The sequence below is a fragment of the Hylaeus anthracinus genome, unplaced genomic scaffold, assembly GCF_026225885.1.
Source record: "Hylaeus anthracinus isolate JK02 unplaced genomic scaffold, UHH_iyHylAnth1.0_haploid 12001, whole genome shotgun sequence".
Taxonomy (NCBI): Eukaryota; Metazoa; Arthropoda; class Insecta; order Hymenoptera; family Colletidae; genus Hylaeus; species Hylaeus anthracinus.
In genome coordinates, this window is record NW_026534348.1 from 14,414,977 (window position 1) to 14,437,080 (window position 22,104).

The 22,104-nt window shown below is 38.1% G+C and overlaps 1 protein-coding gene across 6 annotated transcripts in view; it reads left to right on the plus strand.

Annotated features, from left to right (window-relative positions):
- The window catches only part of LOC128890579 (nucleolysin TIAR), a 501,564-nt gene that overhangs the window by 377,505 nt on the left and 101,955 nt on the right, over positions 1–22,104 (plus strand). For all 6 annotated transcript variants that reach the window (XM_054149221.1, XM_054149220.1, XM_054149219.1 and 3 more), the window contains one exon: positions 4,669–4,756. In XM_054149221.1, coding sequence (XP_054005196.1) covers positions 4,669–4,756 — 88 coding nt within the window. The remainder of the gene's footprint in view (positions 1–4,668; positions 4,757–22,104) is intronic.

Consider the following 22,104-nt stretch of genomic DNA (forward strand, 5'->3'; position numbering starts at 1 on the left):
ACCGATGCACCGCGAGGTCTGAAAGCGACCAACCAAACCGAGATTCGATTCTGTTCAGCCCGCTAGGTTTTCGCCGCACGAAGAATTAATAGAGGTCTCTATGCCGGCAACGTGGCTTCCATCCCGTGGCGTATATACCCGTCTGTAGAGGCGTGCGTCTAAGTTGCTCGACCCTCTCTAAATCAACGTTTTACCGTTGCCTCGCGAAATTAAGAAAATCCTTGATCTATGAGCCATCCGCGCTCGATCCCTTGATCTATGGCATTGCTCGGACTTTTGTGCGTCTCTCTTCTCATTGTCCTGCTTGAATAGATCTGATTTCTGTCCTGGTAGAATCGCGTTCCATTCTTACCCTTCCTGCGCGATTCGCGTATAGAAATGTCTTGTAACTTCCACTGGAATTGTATTATACGAATTTCTACGATGCATATTGCGACCCAGAAAGTCTCCTCGAAAATTGCCAGTTTATCTTGCAAGTTGACGCGACGTTGTCTCGATATGTTGCGTTCTGCGGAAAGATTTGTCCACGTTCAACCGTGGGTGTGGTCCGATGGTAAGCAATAAAATCGTTATTCAATTGGTGACTCAAAATTCTTAAATTTAAAAGAAAAAACTTAAATTCAAACAAATCTCTTTAATAAACAGAAAGAGTGCGACTTATGGGACTGATTCGTATGCTTAGGTTCATTTATAGTTTAACTTTAATTTACAATGCTTGAGTTTGAAAATAAACGTAACAGTTTACACACACAACTAGTGAGACGGCAATGTAAGTCTAACTAAGCTTAACTGTACTTGACATCTAATAACCTTTTTTGTTTAAAAAAAAATCGAACAAAACGTTGAATACTGAACTTGAACATGTAACGATTTATTTCCATCTGAAATGAGTTTGACAGAATTGATCTTTAGCCAGCTAGATCAAGCAAATACGTCTCTGTGTATCCGCAGAATAAACTTTTGTCAATTTCCTGCTGGTTTTCAAATAGTCCCAAGAATCCGGTGCGGTACGATGTCGGGGGTGCGGGAAGGCGGACAAGATGACGAGGTTCGGACTAATTCACGGGAATGGGCCACTATGTGTGCCCACCGGAACGTCCGACCGGCGAGGATAGACCATCAACCGATTGTAATCAGACCACCCTCCGTTCCCAGCAACCCCACACCTACCATATCCCTCTGTACTTTCCTGCGACGGAACACTCCGGCTCGTAGCAACTGACTCTCCGGCCGGAGACCTCCTACAGCTGTAACTCAATTTTCGACTACTCATTTTGACCCACTCGTTCCCGAAAATAACCCGCTGGAGGTGATGAAATGAGTAAAAGATACCGGGGGAACAGACGGAAGAAAGGAAAGAGATTGGCGAGGGGGAAATGTTTATCGAGTCGATTTTTCCATTTACGATCCATTCTTTGCGGGCAAGAACGAAAGATTGTCTCGATTGTTGGTATTGCGTCGTATCACGTATGCAGATCGATAGCTAATTCACGGTCGAAAAGGGCACCGTTCGGATCTTCTTTCGAATCAACGGGATCGAATCGAGCTAACCAGCTGGATGATCGAGTTGAAACCCGACGGTTTTGACGCAAAGGTCCGAGCAGACGGCACGAAAAAATGCAAATGGGGTCAACAAACCGGCACGTTAATAGTAGAATCGGGGAATGTACCTTAAAACTGTGGAGTAAAGTGGAGCAATTAGGGATAGAGTAAACGAACCAGATTTCGCGGCGGCAAAATGCATATTCAGCGAACCCGGAACAACCGGGCCACTGTACTAAATCGACGGTTTTACTGCGTCTTTCCTGCTTGGCGGCGCAAATATTATTTATTGCCTTACAAGATTTCCATAACTTCACATTAAAGATTCCCATAACTCATGGAACGGTGCAGTTTTCAATCTCGTCTGACTCAGCGCTGAGTGCACGCGCCCTTAATGTATGCGTATATCTACGTGTACCGCGCCGATATATAGATATGCAGTTGGGAGTAACGTTGGGGACGTATTAAACAGTTAAAAATATTAACGGTTAAAAACGTAATGGCTTGGTTATTGCGGTGACATTACAATCTTATATGTCAGTCGCTTAGTATGAAAATGGTATATAGTGGGTGTAGAATGTATTCAAACACCGATCAATTTCCCAAAAAACTTTTGTGTAAAATTGTAGTTTCTGAACTTCTTTTTTTATAAGCAATGATATTTTACATATTCTCGGAAGTCTCTAAGATAGATATAGTCCAAACAACATTTACTAGTTGGTATAATTTGTGAAAATAATAAAAAAAATACGAAAAGTAGGTAAAAGTATAGGAGCAATAAGTATTTGTACAATTCTTATGACGAACCATTTACAGTAAAGTTTGTAACGTAAACACATTAGTTTATTCCTCCGTGCGAATTAGGAACATCAAATTTCCAGGAAAGTACATTTAAACAGTTGTGCGAATATTTATTGCTTCAACATTTCTATCGATTAATTGTTTGTTTCTTGCTAATTTATTATATTTATACTGTTTTCTTGTAATCTATCTATTCTAGAGATTTCGGTGAATATGTAGAATGTCGTTGTTTATCAAAAATAAGTTAATAAATTACAATTTTACACAGTTTTTTTGGAAATTGATTGGTGTACGAATACTTTCTACACTGTAAGTCCATTTTGTTGGAAAATTCTACAGCTTTTAACCTTCTGTAACTTAGTACCTTAATCGTAATTTTTGGGGTTTTGTCATTTTTAAATGTAGGAATACGTGATTGAAGCAACCTGTACAGATCATATATATATAGAATTAGGAATTAAGACCAAATTATTGTATGAAATCATAACTCCGTAATCAGTGTTTTTAGATAATATTTCAAAGAGAACAAATGACATTCAAAGAGTACTTGTCATATGTTTCGCATGTTCATGTCAACCAGATTGGATAATAGAGGTTTCAGAACACGATTAAAGAAATATGAATATCTAATCTGCGATAAATATCGATACACCCTCTGGACCGATACTGGAAACTCCTCGAATTTTGTCTCGATAATGTATTCGAATTCACGGTTCATCGCATATGGCCTCGATTATTTGTACTACCGTTTACGTGAGCGGTTTAATGGTCGTTGTCACCTAATTTAATATCAACTGCAATCGATTAATTTTATTCGCTGCTGCAACCCACATGATCTAATTCCGTTGTAATACACCCGGTATGAGCGCCGGGCTTATTTGGAAATCAATTTTATATTTCTGGCGCCGTAATAAATTTAATTGCAGAAACATATTTGCTCGCGATATCAATGATTCGTTTACAGAGACCCGTTCGGTATCGTGGCTGTAGTTATTCGAGCAACGTACTCACTCGTATCACAATATTATTTTATTTATTTTCTTGTATGGAATATTTGTCTTTCGATGTTAATTTTTGTTTGAAACTTGTATATTGTATTTTTAGTTGTTTAAATTAAACAGATCATTTATATTTTTGAAATTGTGAAATGTAAAGAAAGTACATTGAGATTTAAATTTTAATAATTGTAATAAATTTCTGTGTGGGATGTATAATTTGCAATTAATTATTATAGACGCATTCATACATGTCTATCACAGCTAAGTTGCCAAGCTTAATATGTACGATATAAAGTAAAAATAAAATCTTTCCTAATTAGCGACCGAAGGAACTGCTTTACACATGTGAAACTAATGATTATTGATACGATCGGACCAAATATTATCAGACCTTCGATTTATTTTAAACTGGCCTACTAGTAGCAGTATTTCTGCAGCGTAGACCATACACAGTTATCCGAAAACATTGGAATTAATAATAATTTCTTCCTTCTATCCGCACCTTAAATGTTACTCTTCGTACCTTGGGTTTGCTTAACGAGCTCCGCAGATTCAGAAGGTAAACATCTGTAAGCGTTCCATTTGAAATGGTGTTTGCAGCCTTCTGTTATTCTTACGTGTTGCCATCTACACGTTGATTTAATGCCGCCATTCGGTTCGATCGAATTTTCTTACAGTAATATCGCGGTACCGTTTCCACTGCGTCCTTTATTTTCTTTGTCAGGTTGAATAACAATGCAAGAACAGTCGGGAGCATTGTTAGAGTATACGGAATATTATCTAATGTATCTGGCAGCAATGGCCACGCTAAATTACTTCTGCAATTTTAACAGAAACACTGGAAACATAGCTTGCCCTCCCGTTCAATTCCGTGCTCGCCCGCTGTTCCGACGAGTCCATAACGCAACGCTGCGTTGAATATTTAAAGGTGGGCTAGACAATAATTTGCTTCTGATTTTGAAGTTTTAAAATGTTGGTGAAGTGGATTGTATTTTGGACGAGAAGTAATTCGAAAGATTGCGAACAATACAGCTCGACAGAAAATATTATTTTAGATTTCGTTTGTATGAAAATGAAGGGAACCACCATGAAATTGCGCGGGTTATTTTACTCGAATAAATAAATTGTACCGTTTTGCAAGATCATTTAGTTATGTTAGGGAATGAATTTATTTCATAAAAAGTTTAAATTTATTTTCGTTAATTAAGGACAAATAGTAACAACAAAATGAAATGTCCAGTTTTAACGTCGTTTTATTATAATTACCATTAGTAACGTATTCTTTTTCACAGCACATTTTCTAACGGTTGCGTTATGTATGTTTCAGAACACTACCACATATTCGTAGGAGATCTGAGCCCAGAGATCGAGACGCAGACCTTGAGGGAAGCCTTCGCTCCCTTCGGCGAAATCTCGTAAGTCCTCTTAATCTCACTCATTAAAGACGACTTACCGTTCTCTTCGTGGTGAACGAGTGATAATATAGCGTTGTAATGTGAACAACTCTCTTTCCTGCATGCAATGTTAACTAACCATATTGTGGTTGAAAAGTCTATCGTGCATCCAAATCTTGAGCTATTTTATCCTATCTGAGGAACACGTGACGAGTATTTATTGCAAGTTATATTAACGGTAATTTACTTTAACTTACGTAACATTTCAGTTTTCATCAACAAACCCTAAATCTTCGAACATGAAATCATAACTTAAAATTATATTCTTTTATTTATTTCTGCAATTAATTTATGTTTCTACCTATATCTCGGTAGTTGAAAAATTTCAAATTGTTTTTTTTTTAATTATATTTGATTTATGTTACAAACTGAAGGAATTTAATACCGTAAAAACAATTAACAAAATGCAGTAATTAAACGGAATACTACGAAAGATTAATTCGCATTCTATTACTGAAGGGATACGCGTAATTATTGACGGCTTCTTGTTTCGTTATTAATAGCTTCGTCTCTGCTGACTTGATCCAGCAGGCTTTTGTTTCAAATCGAGAATTGTCCGCGCGCGTTTAAAATTTTAATGCTTGAAACTCCAAGCAACCCGGGATAATCAAGCTATCGTTAATTCTCCGCAATTTTATAAAGTAATGCTATTGATTCGCATAAATTATTACGATATACAATGTTAAATATATTCTTCATTCGGCACAGAATGTTTTTTGAAATCCATACAAAGAACTCTACGTTTATTGTTTCTGCTTTATTCCTTTTTCCATATAATACTCGTATTTAGTTGATAATGTATTGTTTGATTTGTTGTATTTATATGTAGAAGTTGATTATTAATGTTTCATTAGCGTAGAATTAGTAAGGGCGTAGAGACAAGCGTAGATATATACTGAAGTAGCCATATCAAATATTGCAGGCTGATTTCTGAGCGTGTGTGTATATTTTGATCCATTCAATTGATTTTATTGATTTCATACACACATTCATTAATTTCTTGATCGTGAAAAACAATAACAGTACGTAATGTCTCGATATTATAGTGTTTAAACACAAAATTGCACGAACAAAATTTCAGTAATTAATACTTTTAATTAACGGAACATGTAAAGATGACATCAAAAGAATAACAACACTTGTTCAGTATTTGTCTTTCTGTCGAATGTCTCTTAATATTTATTTGTCGTCTACATTGCTGCTACCGGTGACGTCAACGTTCAAATTCATAGTTTATTCATTGTTTCACGTATCCAACATCGAGTTGAGGTATTTCGCGTATCTTGTTCCAGATCGTCAAAAAAAGATATTTTGTTGAAATGATTCAACAAAGGGGCTACTGTCCCCAGAATAGATTACGTCTGGCTACCTCGCACAACGAAATACACAGATATCGAAGAATCGATTTTGGGTAAAAATTTCATTAGTCTCGAATATGATGCACATTGGAATGAAATCGGAGTCGACGAGATAAAGGAAAGTTGGGAATAAATTCCGTCGGAACGGTAGCACCTCTGCAGAATCGGTGTTTCAATATCAAGGCTTGGAACAAGGAAATATCGACGCAATGTGATCACGTTGTTTTTTAATGGGCCGTTAGTGTGAACTCAAGATGCGATTTCGTTACCTTTTACGGTCTCTCTAACGACACGAAGTCGATTCCGTGAGAGGATTAATTCATCGAAAGGAAAGGGTGTAAACGTGTTCGCGTTCCAAGGGTTTCTCTGTAATTTCGAACCAACGACGAAATTCGACGACCGGAGAGCTGTAACCTGTAACTGCCGCCCTGTTTAATGAGAAATAAAAAGTTCTTCGCGCATGCATTTAACGAATACGATTCAAACCATTGGCCCAGCCACTGTCGTTTCCCGATGAATGATACGGAAATAAAACAAATCGCATACAGCCACACGTACGCCGTGTTTCGGGCATAAATTCGTGTAAACGTCGGCATCGCGCATACATTTAATTTATCATCGCAACGTGAGATATTTTTCTCGTACGCACGCGGCAGTTTAAGTATTCATCACGCTTTCATTCGTAAAATCACATGTACCGAAGTGTGTATTTTGTTATCGCGTCTGCACGAAGCGTTATATTTCACGGCAAACTGGGATTTCGTGGTAGAATCATAAATGATATTATCCATTACCTGTTATTTTAACGATGACACGACAGTCGTATATTGATCGAAAATGTCGCGTTTATAAAACTTTTCTGCCGGCAAGACTGCTATTTTAGTCTGCCGTGTTTAATCCCTATTTAGTATTTCACGGTATGCTCGTGAAAAATTACATTATTATTTATTGTGGAATCTTTTTCCTAAACTGCTTACCTTTTTCCTGTAATTTCAAGCGTCTTGTTTGACCAGTTTCGAGTGAATTTTCATAATATTTTTCAGCCAGAGTACTTGGCATAAACTTATATTTGGTACGTTTATGTGTACATGTATGGACAAGATTCTGTTAAATTTACAATTATCCTAATCAATTTTTTTGGAAGTTACGAACAATATCCACGTCACCATCCTGCATCCTTCTATTAATCTCTTGATTTTGTACTGCTAACTTGTTTTAATGGCGCAAGAAATTATAAACACCGTCTTTTCTCATTTTCGAGATCACTGTTTTAATACAGCTTGAAAGACCTTTAAAGTTTCGGGGTTTATTATCCCCGTATCTCATCACTTCGAAAACATTTCCACTATAAAACTCTTACACATCACCTTGGTTCGACCACACCTCGAATATTGCTCTCTTATATGGTGCACTTATTTTAAGAGCCTTTCCATTATGATCGAACGTGTCTAGCACAAATATTCTCCATTTGTATTCTGTAAAGTGTATTTCTGCTGCCTCAATAGCAATTGTTTCTTTATTGTTAGTGAATGATTCGCAGAAAACATCATTAAATTTTAAATTTCCAAAAAAGCAAGGTGTTAAAAATACTACATATATACTACATATATTTAAAAAAAATTTTGTTTTAGTACTTTGAATAAAGAGATCTTTACTTATTTGTGTTGTCGTTGATTGCACGTAGTTAATTTGTACATGTAATTTATACAAATGCAGTGTTGTTACAATTAACACGTTCATCTTCAAACATTTGTGGAACATATTTGAGGAACTGAATAACTTAATTCTGAAGGTAAGGTGTTCTAGAAAATAAATCTATTGCACATAAGATTTGTGTACTTGATGAAGTTACAGAATGAAGTACAGCGGCAAATGTCACATTACGTAGTTCTCATTTGTCTCGAAACAAAGTTTCAGCTTTCGAGACATTTTTATGAGTACTAGCCTCGCAGTCAACATGTTAATTTTCATTAGTATTTACCCATTTCCGTCTACGCGTTACAAGCTAATGTACAGAGTTCCTAACTCTGTTTAATTGCACATTCGTGGAAAAATTCCTCCGTCCTAGAATACAGGTTCACTGAAAGCGTGTTAATAGCGCTTATCGTCAATGGAACGAACGACTTTCAAACACTAAGGCATCGTTCAAAAGTATCCCTATCCCTCGACATGCACCTGTCGCGCGTCTCGGGGAATTTTGAAATTAATCCGTCGAAACGAAACAAAACAAACTTGCATGTACACAGGTACAAATCCGGCACTGCGACAAAATAATGAGAGTAGCCTTAAGAGGATTAAAATCACTAATCTCGAATATATCCGAATATATATCCGGATACGCGTGTCCGGATCGTGAAATAGGGCTTTCATACGCGGTTTCCCCGTCAAAAGGAGGAAAAGAGAAGCATGCCCGTTTAAACCCTGACATTTCCCGGTACTCTTAATCTTCGAAATCCCCGCGTATCTCGAAAAGCATTCGTTTGACAGGAAAATCCAGCGGTAAGTTCCAAGATCGTAGACTTCTATCTAAAATCCGAACTTAGCGTGACATTCGTGTTCGACGGCGAAACAGCTGGAAGTAGGTACAGTTCGCATCGCTTGGCACAAGGAGACGGCAGAAAAATGGGACCCTCCGGAAAAATCGATTCAAACTCGCTTCAGGAGTACCTAAGCCGCGCTTTAAAAAGCTAGTGAAAAATTGCCAGCGGTTTTCCTCTTTTATTTTGTTTTCCAACGGCCCCAGCCTCATCCTCCGACCACGTTGCCCCTCGCCCTGCCTCTCGACCACCTCGCCATCCGTCTATGCACCTTCTACCCTGAATTCCTTTTCTCTGCTCCTCGTGCACGGCTCTTCCTTGACCGGCGTACGCCACAAACCGCTTTTCTTACCGCGGCTGGGTGTGTGGCAACACTTCGGGTTAATTGTATGCCCTTCGCGCGCCTTCTGATATACAATACACCTATTCGGCTCCTCGCTCGATTGGACACAAAACATTTCGATTTTTTTCTCTAACGTATGTTTATTGTGCCAAATAACACACAGAAAATTTCTTTTGCAGGAATACCTCGATGAGATGGTACCCATGCTATTGTTACTTTTGTTTGTTTGTTCCACTAAATTCTCCAGCTTCTAAGACAACCTAATCTCGATTAGAATAAAGGTCAATTCAGACTACACGACACGTTCCGGCAACGACACGTACCGCCACCGATACGACAAAACATTAAAACGCGTATTTTAATGTTTTGTCGTGTCGTTGCCGGAACGTGACGGTCCGTGTCGTATAGTCTGAATCGACCTTTACTCGTGTATCAACCTGATGACCATTTTAATGTCTTTATAAACTTGGAATCGCTAATCATAAACGGTAGGTTTATAAATTAGAAAAGAATGGAAGAAATGAATAAGGGAGGGAAGTAAAAAAGTCTGGTATGAGGAGAACCATAAAGGAATGGTCCTCCATTCTTTATCGGTACGTATCATTCCCTGGGATGTCATTTTATGGACGCTCTACGCTTGTTACCAGCGCGAAAGTTAGCGACGAAGTATCCAATTTAAATTGTCACGTTGCCAAGAAAGTTACACGACTGTTCAGGTGGAATGATTCCGAGAAATTATTATATCGTAGTTTCGAATTTATGTAACGGCTTTTATTCGTTGCTTAATTATTATAACGTATCGAATTTATTGTTCAGTTTGTCACAATATTACGTGAACCTTTATAGACATCATTGATCCAGTGCGCATCTTAGGCATTTTTAAAAATATATTATTGGAAATACAAAATTTTAAAAGACGTTTTCCTAAAGTATAATAATAATATTCTTATTATTTTGAGGATTATTTCTTTTGTCGAATTTTAAATGAAAAAACCAAATAACCATTATTACCAAATAATTCATTATTTGACGTAGGTATTATTTCAAATGAATTGATACTATTATTATTTTTAAATAACAGTATTGAAAAAGGCTGTTCGAAATAAATTGTTTCAAATAGTTATTTCTTATTGTCCAGAGTAACATAATCGTATATTTTTATAACGAATTTGTATCAACCTGCAAACAACGTAACACCGTTGGTTTATGTTTAATATTTCTTTATTCCACAAACAGGCCAGTCGCGTTACATTTATATTTCTTATTAGTAGTTCACCTGAATACGAATAATTCTTTATCATTGCTCGGAACATTCGTAAATAACGTTTAAAACTATGTACCCAGAACAACCGAGTTTCTTCAGTTTCACGATGGCGTACATTAGACGCGAAACTTTTGTAATAAATATTTCGAGTTTTTTCCGTTGCGTTAAGTTGAACCAATAAATTCCAGTGGGCGTTAAAAAGGCGTTACCTACCACACAGTTCCTGCATTGATATATTCAAATCAAGCTTTACGATTATTATTCTCGGCATTGCTACAGACATTATCTAACGTAGTAATGCTTAGTTTATAACATCGAGGGTATTTTAAACAGGACTGTAGCGTACATGTACGCAATAAAAGTTTCCATAAAATGATGAATGGAAATTATAAGAAGTTTTATCGATCTAAATTAAACGACAGGTTTGAAGCTTTCGAATCAATTTTTCGTTATTAATATACAGGTCACCTAAGATTTGTGTTGTATCAGAATGTTGTATAATTCTGTGGAAAAACGTGTATTCGAAGTACTAAAATCACAACAACTCTGCGTAGCTGCGCAAGCATTAAAGTTACGAGGTAGGCGTGCAGTTAAACCGCGATTTAATTAACACGTGCATCCATTACGTCGGGGCTGTAAGCTATAGAAGCGATACCGAGCGAGAGCTTGATACTTCCTGCGGACCGTGTATTTTGGGGAATCCGGTATAACGTTAGACCGTTAATATCACAGCTTGATCTCAACCAGAGAACCAAAGCTCGCTTTCAGGTTTAAATGGCGGCTAAGTAATCTCCACGCTCGTTTCTCTCTCGCCCTTCACCCTCAACCACTCTTCACCGTTACGCGCTACGACTAATACGTGTAACTGCACCTTGCGGTTACCACCGCCACCACCGATGCATAGACAAATACCGCCACGAGACCTCTTGTATACCTCACTTCCTGTCTCGTTCTTCCCGCGTAACGCGCCACTCTTTCCGTGTCAAATGCGTGTCGAGCGGATCGTAACTTACGAATCGTAAGTTATGATACACGATGGCCTCGTTAGCATCAGCCTCACTCGTGTCGGTACATCCGCGTTTCAACATCGACCGCCGTTCTAGGCCGCTCCTTAGAAATCAACTAAAACTTCCAAGAATTTCTGTTTAATTTCGCAACGCTGCGTAAACAGTACTAAATATCGCATGCAATTAACTGTCGCAATCAACATGTACTTACCGTTCGTCGAGCAAGAACGGCCAATGTAAACGAAACTGTAATTACTTTGATTGTTATCAAATAAACTTATATGATGATCTAATATATACCAAACAATTCTTTATACTTAGTCCAACGTTAGAATTAAATCGCAACGAAAAGAATTTCGCCCAATCTCGCAGCCATGAAGAAAGAGAGGAAAAGGGAGCGAGTGAGACGGGAAAGAGGGGAAAGGAAGGCGTTAGGTCGATAGGGTATCGCGAGTTCGGCGAAAGTATAACGAGCGTCGGCCGACGTGTCCCTGAGCGCCACGGAACACATGGCCGTATCCGAGATTTCGTTATTAATATTTAACTGCACTGAAAAGATTAAAAAGTTTCAGGAATTTTAATATAGCCACTCCCACGGGAGTCGTTTCCATGCAGAGACCGCTGCCAGACGCATACCGCCGAGTTTTCCCGCGGTCTCACTGATAAATGTATGCGCGCACGTTTCACGCATACAAATGTCCGCTGGCTACGCGGCCGCGAGCGTGCATTTTTACGTGCGGAGGTGGTCGCCGAATCTTTGTACAACCGAAAGGGGAACGTAATTCCACGTAACGAATAAAAATCGAAGGGAATGCATTATTCTCGTTGTTCAACACGTTCGCTGCCACAATACGCGTATTTACATACTTGGGCGTTTATTTGATAGTGGCGCAAAGCGTTTATACGAATACTTTCGTTTTATCAAATAATGTTAGGTGTAGAAATTAATTCTATGCCTTTATATTCGATCATTTAATAGTAAATGACTCGAATGTAACCTAGTGTCAAAGTTGTATAACTGAAATGTGGTCGCTAATAACCTGTGATGTTATAGATTATACAGGGTGCTAAAAAAAAGCATTCAATATTTATATAGCGTATAGGGCACACTGTACCGAGTAAAAAAGCTTTAGTAAACATAGGTCCAAAGGTCAACCGTTTCTGAGATATAAACATTTTTGTTTGCCAGTATCATGATTGACTTACTACTGGGTTTTCGATATTTATTGATTTTCCACGTGTTCACCGCTCATTTCTGTACACGAAATTGAAAAAATGAAATTGACGAAATTGTCGGCACTTGAATGGGAACATTCAGAACGCAATTTATAAACACTGACATAAACATCGGATGCGATGGAAGCAAGTAAGTCAATCGTGATACTAGCAAACAAAAATGTTTATATCTCAGAAACGATTTACCTTTGGACCTATGTTTACTAAAGCTTTTTTACTCAGTATAGTGTGCCCTATACACCATATAAATATTGAATGCTTTTTACTGAACACCCTGTATATACATGATCCACCTTTATTTATAATTATCATCTGTTTTTCGTTAATTTTTTGGACTTGTATCCAGTTAGAATCAGTTTATACAGTTACTACTATACCGCCGTCAATGCTTATAAATATCGATATAAGTAGAAACAGCGAGCGATGGTCAGACACGCCGGCCAAGTCTCACCGAATAGCACGCGCAATCCATAAGTATTCGAAATTCGTGTCCTCGGAAACGAAGCCCTCTTTGAATAAAATTTATTTGACTTTTTCGATTCATCTTTCCATGTAGCACTTATATATTATTACAATTATAGTATTTGTAAGAAATTACATTTTATTCCACTAGTAACAATCGTTTGTTTTTTTCAAAGTAAGTATTAAAAATGCATTGAATCAAAATAAAAAATTGGATGGTTTGAAATTAAATATATTGTTTAAATCATTCAATTACTACTTCTGGATTAGGGAATGTTTGAACATACTTGGGCGTTTATTTGATAGTGGCGCAAGGCGTGTATACGAATACTTTCGTTATATCAAATAATGTTAGGTGTAGAAATTAATTCTATGCCTTTATATTCGATCATTTAATAGTAAATGACTCGAATGTAACCTAGTGTCAAAGTTGTATAACTGAAAGGTGGTCGCTAATAACCTGCGATGTTGGTGTGACCTTAAACAAATTAAATTAGAAGAAAAAAAAACAGCAGAGGTGCCAAAAGACACCTTTCGGTCGAGATAAATGTACATGAAGTCGCCGTAGAAATAATATTAAAAGTAGGTCACTGCGTTATCCGCAACATGAACAGCGGTATTTTAACGATCCTCGTTATCAATTTCTCGGTAATCAGGCCTCGGGTGATCCACCGATCATCGGTGGACAGATTCGTGGAGCTGCTCGCTCGTTGTTTGTTAATGCCCGAGTGAACGCTGCCGCGTTCAACACAGCGGCAAGTATATCGTCGCGAAACTTCTCGGCCGATCACAAGGTCGGATCAGACATCCGGCTACTAAAGTTACCCCGTTGCTATCCATTCGCGGCCGTGCATTACGAACTGTTGCCGAAAATGCACGGTCTGTTTCCACGCGCCGTCGTTACGAACCGGCAGTTTCCGATAGAACTCTTCCTTCGTTTTATTGCCATTTGCATCCGACTTGTTTTGTTTGGCTTAGTTGGTTATGTTTGTCGATGCTCATTTATCCAAGATTACTAGCCCTTGATAAGCTAATAACATTATACGCTTAAAAGAACTGCAGAAGAAGTCCAGTGACAACTGTTAATATTTTGTAAGGGCATTAATTAATTTTTCATATAAATATTTTTAAGTCTACCACTTAGCCCAACGAACTCAACATTTTCACAATCTGGCCCTTCTAAAAAGAAGTTAGCCAACCTTTTCTTTAGATCATGTCTGTTATACGAAAAAACCATCGTACAGTATGATTTCCTACAACCCCTAATTCATTCAACGCGTAATGCATTAACCATGTTATAACCTATAGTTTACTGTCCTTCCCTTGTAACTTGAAGACCCAGAGCTCTCTCTAAAGCATTTTTCAATAACATCGTTTCACTTTTCAAAATGCGAAAAGTTCGTGGTTACAGACTCTTTCTACCGAAACTTGGGATAACTTTTTTCCATCGAACCGCCCCGATGACAGGAAGATTTATGCATATGCAACGACGGAATAATATTTTCACTCTTCAATCGACTCCAATCCGGAGAAGCGAGGCGGCAGTCGCGTCGGGAAACGCTTTTCAAATGTTCTTCTTAAAATCGCCCCGGAATACAGCTGCTATTTCTTGGCAGACATAAAGAAGTACGAAGTGGTGGCGCAGCATCGAAAAGATAAAAAAGCGCGACTGTTTTAGTTCGCAGATCGTCGCCGTTGCAAGAGGGCGTGTAAAGAGGTGACGGGGTGGCTCGGGACGGGGGAGTTAGGGCGGTTGGAAAAGTTGACAGCCTCCGAAAGTTTCGACACCCTGTAGGGAAAGCGACGGCTCGATTAGTTTGCAAACGACCGTACTTTTGCTCAAGATCTTTATCCGTAAAAGTACGAACAACTTTCGCGTGTTATCGGCTAGATAGAGCCAAGGGATAGACTGGTTCAATTGTAATGTCCGGACATAATAATTCAGCTTTCACTGTCTCCTTGCGTTAGCCTTTTTTTTCTCTTTACTCCAATTCCTTTGTACAATTGACGAGCAGCGCTCGACGCTTTTATATGCCGAAGTTTCTTAATTGTACCGATACAGCTCGGACTTTCACAAAGTATGTCTAGAGACGAAGAAAAATTCGAATGACCCTAAAAAAATCCAATGGCCAGTGGGCTATACTCAAAGTTACAAGTATATCACGCGACAGACAATATCGAATATTTAATCCCAACTAAATTCGAATGTAAAGAGGATCTGAAACGTTAGGTTGAACACGAATATGTAATTTAGCAAACGAAAATTACACATTGCGAAATATGAATAGAAATTGAAAACTAAAATAGTTATGCTGGGAAATTATTTGCAGATCGCAATGCACTTTGAAGCACCGATGATGTTGATGGAAATTGAGGATCATATCACCAGCTTGGATAATTAGTACATCACTTTCCTAATGAAGCTTTTGTACTGGACTGTATAAATTCATTTCGTGTACTTCCGCTGTTGCGTTCCTTCAGCTACCATAGTTTTAAAATTCCCTTTATTAAATGTTCGCTAACAACTCTAATTAAACAATTAACTTTCTGATATAATTGAGAATACTGTGTACCTTATAGAATCTATGTTATGCGTATATTTGGTACACGATATGATTTACATATTTCTCACTCTAATCACTGATTGTAGTTCGCGTATTATAACTAAGAGATGAACAACATTTTAACCGCGTAATAGACAACGAATTAAATGAACGTGTAGTACTTCATTCGTGACACTCAATTTATTCTATAATTTGTGTTTAAATTTCTATTTAATAACAAACAGATATATAGGTATTTATTTTGCATTCGTAATTCAATATTTTTATCTAGATCAATATTTTTAAACAACTGTAAAACATCAATGTTTTCTTTTATAGAATTGCATGTTTATTGTAGATTCATAAATTTTCTTGATCAGTTAGCAGATCAATACTCATTCTGGATTCCAGGTCTTTCCTAAATTTCCTATAATTTCCCGTGAAACCCAATGGCCTCGGTTTTCTTCGTTTGCTAGTGCACATGTCAGCCCCTGTACTAGAACCAAACCCTAAAGTGGACGAAGGATCAAAGCAAAATCCGACGAAATAGCTTACCTCGCCGGATATCGAGTTTCGAGGGGGGAAGAGAATTATTACTTACGGAGCTTTCGCTGGCTGCGTACTTACTTACCCTCTTATTGGCTATCCCGAAGCATTCCAGTATTTCTCATACCAACCAAACTGCTATTACTTGTCAACACATTTTATTCCCTTCCACGAAACAATACTGATTCAGAGCAACAATTGCAACAAATCGTGTTTCGTGTACGTATTCAAATGTATGAATTCTTCGTATAACTGTACGAATAAATTTCAGAAACAGTGCAAGACTCCATTCCTTTGTACAATTCACTGCTAAGATTTTTACTACATGACTATCACTATCAAGTTTTTCATATCAGGAATATTAATATAATCATTTATAGTTAGTTTGTTCAATATTTCTGTAGAATAATCGATGTTAATGTAAACGCACTAAAGACGTTTAATTAGAATTTCTTAATTTTAGCATTTAGTAATCCTTAGAACATTTTGACAGGCCATTAATTCTACTAAAATTATTTACATCAGGTTACAGGGTGCAGATTGAAAGTCAAGAAGTGTTAATTAAACTGTCGTGATGTATTTATGAAATAATCGAGACACAATTTACCGCAATTTAAATACAATAATTATTAAAATTTCTTAATGTACTGTATTATTATTAGGATTAAAAATCCACAATTCAGCAGATGCATTTAGAGAAACAATTTCGAAATTCAATGAAACGGTAAAATCATCTCAAATTAACGCGTGTTTCACAAGAAAATTATCCACGGATACAAGAATGTTTGCGCCAGTAAATAGACTCGCGCAAATCCACGCAGATCTGTATACTCAGGAGCATTGCGAATGTGCGGTCAGTTGATTTATATCCCCTTAAGATTATCACTCCTTCCGGATCCGAAGCCCATCCCCCGTCTTCGCTCTCTACCTTGCTCTTAAAGCTTCTGCTACTTGTCTAAGTGGTTTGCGACTTCCTGCCACGGTTTGTAAAGTGAATCTAGAGTCTAGAGTCTCGAGTTCTAGGTATAGTGGTTGGAATTCATAGATCAGTCACACTCCCAGAGAAATATTTGATGTTGTATCCACGTGGGGATACGGATGTTTCCTGTGTAAGGTTGTTGCGAAATCAATTTTGTAATTATATCTCGTGTATACATATTGAAATATTCAAAACCTTTATAATAAATATCATGACATTATTTCATATTTTTTCTCTTTCTACCGAATGGAGTTTTAAACACGTTCTAAGCTTTAATTTTTACTAAAATTGCTTAACATGAAACATGGAAGGAATCCTTTCATTGCATTATTTTTGTTTTGTATTATTATCTTTTTAAGCATGGAAGAAAAAGTAGTCTTATGGCATCGTAATTTATGGCAAACGTTATTGTTGTCGTCCGATCAAAATGCTCTGAAACAATGATATGTAAAAATAATTACTAGCTTTTGATTTCGAATACGATTAGACTGGAGAAGTGAATAAAAAGAGAAGCATATCAAACAATAACTGATTCTCTACCTAGAATGTACTAAAACAAGGAAGTTCTATATCTAATAGAGATTTTACCGTGAATGAATAGACGTACGAAAACATTTTTTTTCAAACCTTAGTCGTTTGGCATGGTTAAGGAAGTGTACACACTAGTAATCATTGAATTGCACACATAACCACTGCGTCATTACTACATGACTAATAGAAGCCGGGTATACTAGGTGATATTCCGTGTAATGATTCAAGGAAGTTGCCAAATAATGCGTCTCGCTGGTTCGACCGTAGGCACTTAAAATCCGGAGACGGGAGTCTTTTGCCTTCATCTGAACGTCCGGAGAATCCACCCCGGATCCCGGTGCTGGGTTATAGTAGTAATAGTAGCCGGTCGCCAGTAGCCGAATCTACCGAACGAGCGGTGCACTCGGACTTGAGACGTTGTCAGGGTTTAAATCTCTCCCTTGCCATCCAGCTCCCTGCACCACCGCTGCCGCCGTCTCCGTTTTGCTCCCTGACTTCGGTACGACCGACCACCCCCGTTGCTCTTTGCTTCTGTCTCTACCCCACGACCGCCTCTCGACAAACTGACCCGTAAACTCAGGCGGCCATCTCGCTTCTCTCGCTCCTCTCACCCTCTTCCACCGTCTCTTTTCCTTTCTTCCTCCGGCAAACCTTCTCAGCTACGACCATGGTTTCGTTCCACGACAAATAGTCAAAAAGAATTCGGTTCAACGAAGCACTGGCATAGTTATAACCATCTTAATCGTCCGAGTCGCATTCGTAATTGTCACGATCGTTCCGCGTAGGTGACTACCGTCAAATGAGATTAAATAACTGCAACACTTCTACTTCGATGCTGAGCTGCATCGAATCTGGAAATTCGTTCAAATTTATGATAATCGATTCTAAGGAATTGTGATCAATTAAATCAAGAGTCGATTTCTACTTGCAACACACTATTCATTTCGTCTAATACCGATTATTTCCGCTAAGGGATAAGTATGGAAATAGTCGATAAAGAAATTGTTTTTCTATAAACACTTTCTTAACGTATGCAACGAAAGCATCGACAAAAGTGGCATGAGAGGAAGACGTCTAATAGCTCGAGTCTTCCGGTAGGAAGTTTTCAGGATGTTTGACGGCGGGTGAACTGGTCAAGCATGTCTGAGGTAGGGTTTGGTAGGTAGGTCAACGAGTATGAAATTTCAATGAGGCAGCTACTCTCCGTCACCACGGAAGAATCCCCCGGCGCGCGTATAGTCCACCGGGGCTGAAATTATGCTTAGAGTCTGAAATATCGAGCTACTAGGGTTGGGCGTAGAAGCTCAGCGGTGGAAGAGAAACAGAGACACGGCTGAAAGAAAGAAGGCGACTGAAAGATCTGGTAAGAGGCCGCATCGAGCATTCTCTTTGTAAACCTTGCTAAGGATCTCCGGCCACTCCTTGCCCTGTGCAGATAGAGAGAAGAAGATAGGACCGGGGAACATCCAAAAACAGCCCACGTACGCGTCCCGCTTTGAAGCTCAATATCTTGTTTGCCAGAAGTTGAACCCGGTGAAATCAATGGTACGCGCCAGTCTTGTCTCGCAGCTTTTAGTTTTTCTATTCTTTACCTTCTTAATTCGATTTCTCCTCGCGTCGTCACGTACCACGAACAAATTAAATTGTATTTTCAAAAATGATAACCGCTATCCGAATACTACTTTTGTTATATTAGGTGTAGAAATTACTTCCGTGCTTTTACAAATATGTACAGTGCTAAACTGTATACGTCTATTTATTTATAATGAAAAATTTATTTGGAAACATATCGTATAATTAAGATAAATGTCTTCAATAGACACGGAGAGTACGAATACTTATGGAACAGACTGTATATATTGTCGATTAGTTCCGTAAAGATTTAATAATTGCGGTCAGAAGGATATCCTTCTTACATTTTTATCCAATCGATAGTCAATCGTTTTGACCTTAGTATGAATATAAAAAAAATGTACGTAACATTAAGTCACTTTGCTCGTTAAAGCATTCGTTCCTTTATCTACAGTCTATTCACGTACTCAGCGTCAAGGAAATATGAAATAAGAGCAACGCAACACTTCGAGACACGAAAAACATCGTTTCGCGGCGAATTTTAAGTTGCAACGAAGAATGAATGCTTAATTAAAAATAGAGAAATCCGGTAAGGAGAACAGACCAAGTCTGAAATTAGGAATGGCGGTATAGGAGAGTACTTTGCTCATTAGGTTATAAAAGTGTGCGCTTATAACGCAGACCCATCCACGAGTAGGCTTTTCATGCACTTTGTCTTTTTCTATCCCACTCTTCACTTTCGCCGTACTGGTTCTACTTGAAACCCTTCTGCGACTTCCTCTCTTGTTCCTGTAGCCCTCTTGTCCCGGTGTGTTATCCCTGACTTATTCGTACTACGGCGTGTGTACGTAGGAAAAATAGAAAGAAAACGAAGAGAAAGTAAAAATAAGAAGGTGGCGTGGGGTGGAGTTGGTAGCCAGGTCGTCTACCATGTCAACCTACCATTCCGTGTCTCCAGAGAGGACGAGGCGGAGAGAGAACTGCCCTCGAAGTGGAAGCGTGTCGACGTTGGGTCCAGGCACTTGTTGTCTGACTAAAATATTCAAGCCACTCGACGGCACAATGATATGTGCCCGCCCTTTTCCCTGCTTGGCTCTCTGCCCTTCAGTCTACCAAGTCCAATGGTTTCTAGGCTCCTCGAGCTACTTCCAATTCGGCTCAGTTTGTCGGATGTCCTACGACCTGGAATACCATTCCAGTTCGTTGTCATGGCTCTTTCATAGGTTTCGAGAGTTCCTCGTGTCTATCCGGTGTTAACATACAAACGACCGCATTAATCATGGTAATGGGAGACCCGCTAATTTCACGTTATTGGCAGATACAATCAGAAACAGTTCACTAATTCGGCTCGATGTATCGAGAACGATTTGTTGAATCTGGAAACTTCGTAATCAGCATCGATTTCGCGAATACCATCATTCAATCTGCCACAATCCCGTTGCGGCATTGTGCGCTCCTCCGGGCGGTTCTTTGTCCGGAAGGATGAGGATTGATTCCTTGTCGTTACGGTCGATTGCTTATAGGAATTTGCGAGATCCATGGAGGGCCACGAAAAATTGATGCACTCAATAACGTGGCAAAGTAAACTGAGCGAACAGTGGATGACCTGGTAGGATTCTCAAAGGCTGGTCATCATTTAATGCAAGAGTATATCAACACTAGGTTAACGGGGATTTCTCATTACATTTCTGTTACTGAAGTAATACTTTAATAGGTGAAGTCGATTTTTTAAAATTAATTAAGAAGCTTAGACATAAATGAATTTCGATATATGCTTGACCTACATATTTACAATATAGTCATTCTATGTAAAAGAGTAATTTGACAATATACAATTTTTAGCCTTCAACTAAAAATAAAACTGGATTATTCTTTTGTTACTTGGAATGAAACATCCAAGATCGAATTAATGTATATAATACATGTTAAAATAATTAATAAAGACACTTGGAATATCCGATATATTTATATTCTAACTGTCTTCGTTACTTATTTCGTATATTGAAGTCATCTAAAAAAGATTCTCATTACGATTCGACACTTTGAACAATAAATTAGTTATGAACTGTTTTATTCAACCTACTAGAAGAATGATCTTGTATCTAGTTAGAATCAGTTTATACAGTTACTATTACACCGCCGTCAATGCTTATAAATATCGATATAAGTAGAAACAGCGAGCGATGGTCAGACACGCCGGCCAAGTCTCACGGAATAGCACGCGCAATCCATAAGTATTCGAAATTCGTGTCCTCGGAAACGAAGCCTTCTTTGAATAAAATTTATTTGACTTTTTCGATTCATTTTTCCATGTAGCACTTACAGTCAATGTAAGAAGTATTCGTACAGCAACCCATTCGAAACGAATGCTTACGAATACTTATTACACTGACTGTATATATTATTACAATTATAGTATTTGTAAGAAGTTACATTTTAAGTTTAAAAAATGCATTGAATCAAAATAAAAAATTGGATGGTTTTGAAATTAAATATATTGCTTAAATCATTCAATTACTACTTCTGGATTAGGGAATCTTTAGCTGTATACAAAGAGCTACAAATGACGAGAAAAAAATGTAGAGAAATAATTGAAATATTGCCATATAAACTACCTATTCGCTATGATTATTTACAAACCTTTTACAACGCTAAACATTACCAGATGAAGATATACCACTTTAATAATAAACAAATAGGAAAAATATATAGATAACTTACACTGCACGAAATTTCACAGAAACCTTTTTTTTATCCATGACTACGTTCCAGAAATAGACGAATTGGCGTTTCGTAACTACATGTGGTAGCTAACTTCCATTAAAAAAGGCTAGGTAATAAGGTGCCCGTAACACGTCCGGTATATCTGGTCTCGCGAAAGGAATCATAATAAACACATGATCCGCCGATATACATACTTTCAATCGTAAT